Source organism: Haliaeetus leucocephalus, unplaced genomic scaffold, assembly GCF_000737465.1.
Source record: "Haliaeetus leucocephalus isolate CR32 unplaced genomic scaffold, Haliaeetus_leucocephalus-4.0 Scaffold848, whole genome shotgun sequence".
NCBI classification, from domain to species: Eukaryota; Metazoa; Chordata; class Aves; order Accipitriformes; family Accipitridae; genus Haliaeetus; species Haliaeetus leucocephalus.
This window is the reverse complement of record NW_010973284.1, coordinates 8568965-8580090: the sequence shown is the minus strand read 5'-3', so window position 1 is coordinate 8580090 and position 11126 is coordinate 8568965. Positions and strand designations below refer to the sequence as shown.

Sequence of the window (11126 nt, the reverse complement as noted above, 5' to 3'; positions counted from 1 at the left end):
GCGGCGGGGGCGGCGAGCGGGGCGGCCGTTGCCTCGGGGGAGTGGGGAGCTCCCCTCTGCTCACCGGGGCCCGGGCGCGGCAGTTCGGGGGGCTGGGGGGCTGGCAGCGCTCCTGAGGAGCCGTGTTGCGCGGCTGCTGGCGCGGGTGGGTGAGCAAGCGTGAGAGGTCCGCTCAGCCCGCCCGGTAGAGCAGGTGAAGGTTATCGCCGTGCCTTGGCACCGGCGGAGCACCAGCCCGGCGAGAGGTTTGCTGGGGTCCTTTATGTTGGTCCCAGTCCGGCAAGGTCAGGAGAGTTACATAAAGGCACCTCTGGACGCGCAGGGAGCAGAGTCCTCTAAGCAAGCTTACGTTTTAATCTAAATGTGGAGACGCCTGTATATTAAAGTGCAGACTACCTCCTCCGTTTGTAAATGGCCTGCTGGCACCCAGCTCGTTCCGCCCACGCAAGGGGGTCTCTCCCTTGCAGGTGAGGCAGCCTCTTCCACTGTGCCGTCTTGAACTGTATGCACTCGGTTTCCACCAAAACTTGGAGGTTCCTTCTTTGCCCACCCCAGGGACAATCTGCAGTAAATCCATTTGCAACATCAAATACAAATCTACAAGCAAATACAAATCAATCTCCAATAAGTATGACCTTCCCTTCCTGGGGGAGTGTTGTATTTGTCACCTGAAATACGTGTATTTCCTGCTATGTTCTTGATCCGACAGAAAGTAAAAGGGAACGAGGTGCTGAGAGAAGTGAAACCTCCAGAATTTGCAGAAGAATTTAATGCTGCTTTCCCAAAACACAGCAGCAGAATTAGGGGCAGGACCCAGATCAAAAATACTATAGCTACCAGAAGGAAACCTTATAGCGCTGTATCTCTTTCTAGATTTAATTCTTGTACAGCTAGCCCTGGTGCACTGACTGATGAATACTGGGAAATTGGCAAACCTTAGATTCAGACCTCTGTAATTTCCTGTAACATCTTGATTCAGCATCTTAAACAAGAGCCACAAAACTGATTAAACTTTGGGGTTGATAAAAGAATGTATCTTTATAGTAAACTTAGTTTTCATTCTGAGTTTCCGTATGGGCAGGTCCGCCTGCAGTCACTTTCAGATTCATTTTACTGGTATTTAGAAGTGACCAGTATTTTGCATTTTCAGACTAAATATTAGAGTTACATTACTTGACATCTGTCTGAATGTTAGACCTGGTCTTTGTAGCATCCCAGGAGAGTGGGAGTTGTCATAACCTATAAAAAGACTGTTGTTACTGTGCAATACATTAGTAGTGGAGTGCAGGGGTTTTCGGCCATTACCTCCATCTGCTTGGCAGTTGCTGGTCTGAGCCCTGTCCCCCTGGTCACGTCTTCCTGCTGTCCTGGCTTGATCCCTCATTTCTGGTCTGTGTTTTGGCATATCCAGCCCGGGAAACAAATGTCAAAATGTGGCTGTGTCACAATCCACAACGCTACAGCTGACCGTTCTGGGGGATTTTAGCACTGCTAGGAGCTTCACATCCTTCGTTTCCACACGTAAGTTTCCTGCTGAAGAAATGAACAATGCAACTTGTCACATGAGCAACACAGAAGTACCAGTTTCTTTCTGGATAAAGATGAGGAAAAAAAAATATGTAAAAGCTTTATCTAAATGTAAACATCTGATTTGCATTGGTGAGACTGGTTGCTCATACTTCCCTCTACAGTTTCTGAGCAGAGCTGGATAAAGGGCAGTCTGGAGCTGAATGCAGTGGATGATTCTTATCTCTCACATACAGCTCACAGTACAGCTCCCAGAAACTGTAAATCACAGTATGCAAAACAACTTGGTGTGAACAGAAGGCACTAGGCAGGCTGCCTGAGTTGCAAATGAAGGTGGCTACGCTTCTTCCCACTTTTTTAAATTCCTGCATGCCCACTAGCAAAAGAGTGGTGTCCCTGTTCTAATGGAGATTTGTTTTTCTTTGCCAAAGGTTGGATGGTACAATGCTATTCTCCAGCCAGGCTTTCATCTCCCCTACCCAGATGACACACTGGCCTTCGTGGTCCTCAGCACGCCTTCAATGTTTGACAAAGCCCTTAAACCTTTTGTGAACAAAGAACGGTTAAAAATAATCAGGGATCCTGTGGATCAGTGTGTTTCTCATCATTTATCACATGTGAAGGAGGTAAGAACCTGAAATACCAATTTCTTTTACTACTGTGGCATATAACCAGGTGGGTTGAGCAGTAGACAAAGCCTTCCAGGTCCCTGCCTTTGCTCTTTAGAAGAGTAAAGCATTATTCATGATGGCAAGAACATCAACGGGCTGTTGACCTGCTTTACTTGCATATTCTGTCTCTTTGCCATTACAACCTGCAGCTGTGTAGAGTGCTTTACAGTCATAGTTTGAAAACCCAAGGCTACAAGCGTGCTGATGGATTTCAGTAGCAGGATGTGGAAATCTGCAGGCTTCACATGTGCCTGATTTGCTAGCATCCAGCACTTCTGTAGCGGCAAATCTTTTTCCATGAACCTGGGCTGATGTTTTTTAATTTTCCCAGAAATTCCCCGACCAAAAGGTGGATGTCATCTTTGATTACGAGATTCTGCCAAGCCGAAAGCCCAAGTTCTTGGCGCAGACAGCTGCCCATGTTGCTGGAGCTGCATATTACTACCAAAGGAAGGATGTGAAACTTGATCCTTGGGAGAAAAAGGTGAGGCAAAAACACAGTCTGGGAAGAACCACTAAACTGCAATCAGTGAATCCTACAAGTATTGTTTACTCACTAGTTCTTCCTGTAGGAGAATACAAAGTCCACATTATATATAGATGCATAAAGTGTTTCGGCCAGGAATCAGAAGCTTCTAAGATTCTTCAGGGTGGTAGAAATGCATACATGGAGAAGAATATTTTGATCTATTAAACCTACTTAGACAGGAGAATAAATTTCAGTGTAAAAGAAGACCTGTTGCTTGGAGCATTATAAATAATTAAAAAAATTGCACTGTGGTTAATTTCTGTGTTAGATTTTCAAAAAGGGACTTCTCACATTACAGGGTGGTGTGTGTGGGCACAGGAAAATGGGAATGAAATGCAATGCTTTGAGCTTTCCTTTGTTCTCTGTTTAGCACTCCAACAGAGGGCTAGGAGTATGAGAAGTTGCATCGAAGCTTGATGTGTTGAACTCTAGCCGTTACTAGAGACAAAGTGAGACATCCTAGATCCTTCTTCTTTTTCTTCCAGAAGATCTACGGCGTATGTATCCATCCCAAGTATGGTGGCTGGTTTGCTATCCGGGGTCTCCTCCTGTTCCCAGATATTCAGGTACCGTTCCTGGAACAGTCTGCCCCTGTTGACTGTGTGAGCACAGAGGAGAAAAGAATTGAGTTGCTGGAGCTATTCAATTTCCACTGGCAGGATGGCCGCTACAGGGACATAATTGAAGTGAAGGAAAGGTATTCTGAGGAACAAAAAGCCTACTTTGCCACTCCTCCAGCTGAGAGATTCCAACTGTTAGGGCTGACACAAGAAGCCCAGAGAGGCACATTTCACTGAGTAACATCACTCCATGAAGGGGCAGAGGGCAAGCAAAGTGTGACTCATTAGCACCTTCTTTTCCACGGTGCTGAGGAGGACGGCGTGCTGATACAGACATGGCAAATCCAATCAGCGTGTGCAGCATCTCAATCCAAACATCAGCTTCTCAGAGTAAGAGGGAGCACTGCATCATAGCACTCGTGGTCTGGAGGAAAGTGGGAGCAGTCTGTTCTGTGCTGTTGCTGATTTGGTGTGTCTGCTGATTAGCCTTTGGTTGGGAAAAGTTCAAGCACCTTGATTAGCCTTTGGTTGGGAAAAGTTCAAGCATCCTGGCCACTGGAAAACCTGTGCTGCTCACTAGAGAAGTTGGTTTTGTTCTGAAGAGTTTTCTTTCCAAGTATTTTGGTTTTATTCTGTGTAAGAGTAAAAAAAGTTACTTTTTCAGTCATTGTACTCTGAATTTTTTTTTTTTTTGTCTGAACTCAGGGCAGATACTTTTTTACATGTGTCCAGCAATTTATTACCCTCTGTCATAACTCTTCCTAGGGATTAAGTGTTCAGTCTTTTTAGTCTTGCCTTCCTCAGAAAGAAAGTTTGCCCTGTGTTCCTTCACTTGCAGTGAAGCTGGCTTAATTTAATTAAGAAATCTTTTAATGTCTCCTTTCCTTAACATCCAAAAGAAAATTCTCCAGAGATTGTTTCACAGAGTAGTGTGGTCCTGTACATGGAGCAGGAGTGAGGAAAATGGAGCCAACAGCAGCCACTTCCTTCAGGGTAGTTACAAAAGGGAAAGGGACAGTACAAAGGTCACAGCTCGAGTCTGCTGTTTCCTCTTCACCCAGGGTCAGCCTCTCAGCACAAGGTGATGTCTTTATGTCAGTTTTAAGCATTTATTCATTGTATAGATCAGCCAACTAAAATCTTTGAAAAGATACTGAATGATGTCTATGTGAGTGGAGTTTTTACTTATGTTAAGATAACTGACTGAAAAAGACAGTTCTTATGACCTTTTCCTAAGATAGATGAGGTTTGCATTTGAAGTATTTTTCAGTGCCATGCCAGCACACGCCACACACACCACAGTTTTACTACCGTAGTTTCCTGTTGTACTTTCTATATGGGGGAGATTGTAAACCTGCATGCATATAAAAACCATTGCATGAAGCATTGTTGCATGGACAGGCAAACCAGCAGAGAAAAAAGAAGAGAGAAAATATTCATGACGTTCATGTTACTTATATTGCTCGATAAAACATCTTCAGACAGAAACATAACATTTTGTTTAAGATGACTTTGCCCCATTAGATTTGTTCAGAGGTTACAATGGCACTGCGAATCAGGAATTAATTTCTGTTCAAGCACTTTGAGGCTCAGGCCTCATTAAAATAATATAATAAATTAAAATAATATTTTGTGAGAGTTTTGTTACTTGACTGCAGTGCAATGCTGGAAATTGCTAAGCACTTTTTGCCCTTCCATAATATCAACATGATGATGCAAAAATACTTACTTTGCAGAACTGAGCCCTTTCTTTTTATTTTATGTTGTGATTCTTCATACCTTTTGGAGACTCAAAACATTAAGGTTGCTTGCTCACACTAAGTCACTGCTTGATAGTTTTTCATAGTCTATATACTAATTAAGCATAATCAAAATTCAGCATAACAAGTTTGTTTTCCTGTAAATGGAGTAGCAAGCATGTGATCGCTGGGTTTGTTCAGTGTATTTGCTGTTACAAAAAAGTCTTTGTTGCTTTCCATGCTTTGTTCACCACATCTGACTAAGGCAGACACCTGACTTACTGTGTGATAGTGGTATTGTAATTTTTAATTTAAGCAAAATAATGAAATCTGTTTAAAATCTGTTCTTTTGTTATAGAATTACTTCTGGTTGAAATGTTGGTTGACCTTCCAGAACTTTCCAGCTGAACTGTAATTTAACACGGACTTGAGTTAATGGTTCATATTAGTAGTATATATAAAATACTGATTCTCTTAGAAGGGTAAATACAGAAGGAATCAGATTTATCTTATATTACTATTTAAAGTAAAATATTTTGCTATTTGGGGGTTGGTTTCTTACAAATATTTAATATTTTGTCTTAGTTAATTTATTAAATAGATTACCATAGCCATTTCATTTCAATTTTTGTAATTTATTTCTCTTCACATGGTATTTTGGTTAATAAAATATACAAAGTTGTAAGTAACCCTCAGTACTGAGTGTTTTGATTTAAACAATGCAATGATTAACCTGTGGAGAGCTAAAGATGTTAAAGTGAGAATCAATCACTGTGTTTTTAACATACTGAAAATAGCGAGCTACCTAAGACACACAAAATCCAGTATCTGAAAACAAAAGAAAAAGTTCATTATTTTAGTAGAAGTTAGTAAGCTATTATGGCAGGCTCATCTGGGATATTAAAAAAACCAACCATACAGCACATTATGAATAAGTCTAAAATGTTTCTCTTTCCCAGGTCATTTCAGCAAGATCATTTAACAGCAAGCACATCACTTTCATTTTTTCCCCTCTGTTCTTACAGTAGCAGAAGTTCAAGGTGCCCAGTGATACATAACTGGTAATTGAGGGATTTTCCCTCAGTAACTTAAAAGTAATACCTGCAAGTACTGGAATTCTTTTTTGTTAAAACATATTAGTGAATACTGAGTCAGAGTAAGGGCAAATCTGTGTTGTTTGTGCTTCTGGCAGTACAGTTATGTCAGGCAAAACAGAGTACAAATATTTAATAACATATTCATTCCTACTACAGTAATTTTGGAGTGAATTGGATTGGTTCTTACTGGCTTTCTCTTAGCCAGGTCACTGAGATCCACAGCTGCAGCTAGCAATTTTCTTTCCTTGCTGGTTGGAGTATAATGGTCTTTGCCTTATGAAATTGAAGTTTGAGAACCTGTTTGGCTTATCTCTTGGGACAAGACTAGACATGCTGAGGAATGGATTATTCTTGGATCCTGAGGCATTGTGAAGACATTCTTATTTTCGGCACTTGCAAATGTCAAACAAGTAATTGCAAATACTTGGATAGATTTACTATTATTTTACATTTTCAGTCAAGTAAGTTTTTCTCTAAATTCTAATTTTAAAGCATTTATTAAAAGTTTCTTTTTTCTTCAATATAACCAGAAGGGTGAGTATTCAAGAGCTGAACAGTAAAAAAAAAAAAAAAAAAAAAAAACAAATTTAATTTTAATTCAGTTTTAGCAACAAGATATTTGGTCTATTTGAAGCTAATAAAATATTCTATGGAGAATTAACAAATTTGTAATGTTTTCATGCACATAACATTTATCATTCATCTTCTCCTTCAGTTAAAATTTCCTTTTTTTGACTTCATTAACCTTAAAATAACTGAGATTTTTTATTAAGATTAAAGATGTGACAGAAAACACCAATTAAATGCAAAGCACGATCTAATCTGGTGACAAGCAGCCACCAGGACTATTGCTGAGACAGGGAAACACCTGAGTACACACCGTTGGTTTGGGGTTTTTTTGTACCAGTTCAATTGTTTACATCTTGGTGGTGCAAGAATAAGCACTAATGTTTCTGTGGGGTATGAAGTGAAGTTTGGAAAATTTAATTTCTGATGTTGTCTTATTTCCTTCTATAAAAAGGGTGGCTTGTAACGATCCTGTCTTCCTCTAAACTATGAAAGACTAAAGATGGTTTGCTGTGTAAGTCAGTGCTGGTGTGTCAAACACAAGTAGCCAACCTTATGAGAGCAGTGCACTCTTCTGATTTTGTTCTATTGGGGTTTTTTAAGTTGGTTTTTTTTAGGGCTAGATTGCCCTCGTCTGGGTCAGAAGCATGATTTTACTCATTCAGTATAGTATACATGGTCCTTTATTCACTTGTGACCAAAATTATTGGTGGTGTAGGTACTATTTAACATGGGTTAAATTACTGAAAACGCATGGTGACTTGAATTTGACTAAAAAAAAAGAATCTGAGTAAAGACTTCCATATTTCTAAAAACAAGAAGTGGCAGCTACCGGTCAGCACCAGCGTGGTTATCAACACACTTTGTTCAGGCCCATGCAAAAAGTACTTTTAAAAAATAAGCTTTGAATACTGATTTAAGCAGCAACAGTTCCAAAGCTCTCCCTCGAAGAGGAAGTGGGTTTTGCCATTTACCGCAGTGGAGAGCCAGCTGTACCTCTGCAACCTTAACTTTTACAAATTCATCTACCAAAATGGACAACTGTATTCATGAGACTTTTCGGCTGTTAAGCTGGCTTCCTGTCATATCATATATCCTGTGACAGATCATCCATTATGTTTGCTTCAGAAAGTGAACAGAACACTTCCCTTCTAGTGTGTTCTGAAGGGAACTTCAGAAACTTCTAGGTTTTCAAGAAGGAAACAGAAAGAAACAAGAACACAAACATGCTTTTCTCTCTGTGACTGAAAAAAACAGATAGATGTTCACATTCCTTAGAAAAACAGTACTTTAGATGAAAAAATGGGGTGCTGGGTTTTTATTCCAATAACTGAAACACAATAATGGGAAATACGGTGGGAAACTTTAAAAAATTAAATATTTTATCATAGCATGAGCAATAAGATATTTTATTGGAATTTTAAAAATCTCTCCAATATTGTACCACAATCTGCAAAATGTGATTATATATGTATAAAAATATTTGAAATGGCTGCTTCCTGGGAAAAAAAATACATAACTGTCATTCATTAATATTACATCTATAATACATTTCTCATTTTATGTTATTTTTGTTTATATGTTTATACATAATTCAGTGAGCAATTTTATTTTTAATAACTGGATATGTTTTATGTCCCCAAAACACTTCCTAAAGGAAATTCTGAAAGAGAATTTGATTGTCTTCTGTCTTCAAAAAGTTTCTGGAAATCATACACCTTTACACTAAGTTGCTCTGTTTTTTTTTCCTCATGTAAAACAAAGTATGGGATAGGAGAATTCCTGTAAGTAAATTAAATAGAGGAAGGGGTAGGGAGATTTTCTGGGTTGAAAAATATTCACAGAATCTTAAATTTATGCAGAATAATTTTTCTATGAATGCATAAAACCTCTTATTCCTTTTAAAGGAATGAGCTAGTTTTAGGGTTTAATTTCACGTCATAAGACTTTTTCCAGTATTGTTCTGACTAGTCTTCCTGAATCATTCACTGTTGCTTCAATCTTTTTTTAACAGGCTCTTCTTCCAAAATATTAAAAACTACAGCAACATAAATGAAAAATTCACCTTATTTTTGTGAAAAGTGAATTTGAAGAAATACATTAATTTTAAATTACATTAAGAAGTTTTATTACATGTAAAGACTTTGTTCTCTCTTGACAAAGGATATTAACCTCATTTGTCAGTGCAGATACTTCAAAAATATGTTGCTGTAGAATATGGAACATAAACCTACTAGGCTCACAGTTTCAGAGGATGGTGCAATCTTAATGACTTCACATATATTCATATATGTATGGTCAAATTTTATGTTGCACAGGAACATTCTATATTCAGACACGCGTCCCATAATATGTACAATGATTTAAGTTTCAGGTGAAAGAGCCAAGTTTCACATTAAAGTCCAAACTTACCATTACTAGGTGTGGTGAGAAGAGCTTACTGCCGGCACATCTTTTGTTCAGGAACACTGCAAACAATTCACAGCACGATGGCAACCTGCTCTCCTGCCAGCCACATAAGTGTGTGCAGCACAGATTAATTGATTTTGCAGAGTTGATTTGCACAGGCTTTGGCCTGTAAAGCCATTCTGTAATATCATACTCCTATATTCTGTGAGGCGCTTAAATTATACCAATATTAAAGGTGAAGACACTGACTAGTAACCTGACAGAAACACAAACGTGGACATTCAAAGTAAAATCAGTTCTGACTGTACATTAAAGGCAAATTAATCTTTTTTTTCTAGTATTAAAATTAGAAGCTAATATATTCATGGTCAAAAAGATACCTGCTATTTCTCTGATTTCCTAGTTCACTGTTCCTCTTGTATGTACCATTAATTTGTATCAAAAAGACAGTGATAGCTTTAACACACCTTCTGAACTGATGTCCAAGTGTGCTGCATTCCTACTAGTTCACACCGGACAGAGCTAACTACCCTATGGCTTCACACCACCCCTCTGCACTTGCCTCATTTCACCCTTTGCAAAATAGAACCATGACATTTCTGTTTTAAGAAGTCCTCTATGCTTTATCTGTCTAGCAAGATACTTCAGAATGTGTATGTCCTGGTTTCAGCTGGGATAGAGTTAATTGTCTTCCTAGTAGCTGGTACAGTGCTATGTTTTTGAGTTAGGTATGAGAAGAATGTTGATAACACACTGATGTTTTCAGTTGTTGCTAAGTAACGTTTAGCCGAAAGTCAAGGATTTTTCAGCTTCTCATGCCCAGCCAGCGAGAAGGCTGGAGGGACACAAGAAGTTGGGAGGGGACACAGCCAGGACAGCTGACCCAAACTGGCCAAAGGGGTATTCCATACCATGTGATGTCATGCCCAGTATATAAACTGGGGGAGTGGGGGCAGGGGTGGGATTGCCGCTTGGCGTTAATCAGCGGGTGGTAAGCAATTGCATTGTGCATTATTTTTATATTCTAATCCTTTTATTATTACTATTGTCGCTTTATTATTGTTATCATTATTAGTTTCTTCTTTTCTGTTCTATTAAACCATTCTTATCTCAAGCCACGAGTTTTACTTCTTTTCCTGATCTTTTCCCCCATCCCACTGCAGGGGGAGGGGGGGTGAGCGAATGGCTGCGTGGTGCTTAGTTGCTGACTGGGGTTAAACCACGACAGTATATTTACACAGACTGTCATTTAATACTGAACATCAGACCCACTGAAAATTTCAGGGATATATATCACATTTTTCAAACTATTAATATGACAAACCCCATTATTTTAACATAATCTTTACGCAACTGTTGTTTTGATGTATAACGTTACTAAAAAGTAAAGTCATGGGGCTTTTGTAAACATACTTTCCTAACCAAAGTGCATAATTTTGCAATACCTGCAAGATGTAAACTACTTGCTTTTGTTCTTTGAACTGTATTGATTTGTTGGACAATCCAATAACCTATTCATCAAAGGCCTGATAAAAAGGCTGGAGCACTTGTTGAGAAAATAGTACTCTAACTTTAGTAACTTTCAAAACCAGTGAGAAACTCGTTTTTTAACAAAGTGCTAATTCTTTAAACATTACTAAGAGATTTTTTTCTTATAAACATCTAAAAATAAATACACAATTGTTAATTTTGAAATAACATACTCATGAAAGGTGTACAAAATCTAATAAAGGTTAGGTTCTGCATGTCACATACCAAAAGTCACATGCTGTGTTCTATGATAAACATACGTGTAGAATTTAAGTCTGATGCACTGTTTTGTATTACACATACCAAAAAAATCCTGTTGCTCTTATACAAATGCTATTCTCTGAAAACTTAATTACAGACATCTATCACAAAAATAAGGTACTAAATATTCTTAATTTTAGATAATATATGAAGAACATAATGTGTATGTATTGGGTTTGCATGGCAAGATTTTGGTAGTGGGGAGGCTACTGGGGTGGCTTCTGTGAGAAGCTGCT

At 38.7% G+C, this 11126-nt stretch overlaps 1 protein-coding gene across 2 annotated transcripts in view; it reads left to right on the top strand.

Annotated features, from left to right (window-relative positions):
• The window catches only part of MMACHC (methylmalonic aciduria (cobalamin deficiency) cblC type, with homocystinuria), a 4288-nt gene extending 530 nt beyond the window's left edge, over positions 1 to 3758 (top strand). The window contains exons 2-4 of one of the 2 annotated variants that reach the window (XM_010582456.1): positions 1959 to 2153; positions 2530 to 2682; positions 3213 to 3758. In XM_010582456.1, coding sequence (XP_010580758.1) covers positions 1959 to 2153; positions 2530 to 2682; positions 3213 to 3524 — 660 coding nt within the window. In that variant the 3' untranslated portion in view covers positions 3525 to 3758. The remainder of the gene's footprint in view (positions 1 to 1958; positions 2154 to 2529; positions 2683 to 3212) is intronic. The other variant, XM_010582457.1, reaches the window with a different exon arrangement.
• The last annotated feature ends 7368 nt before the right edge of the window (positions 3759 to 11126 follow it).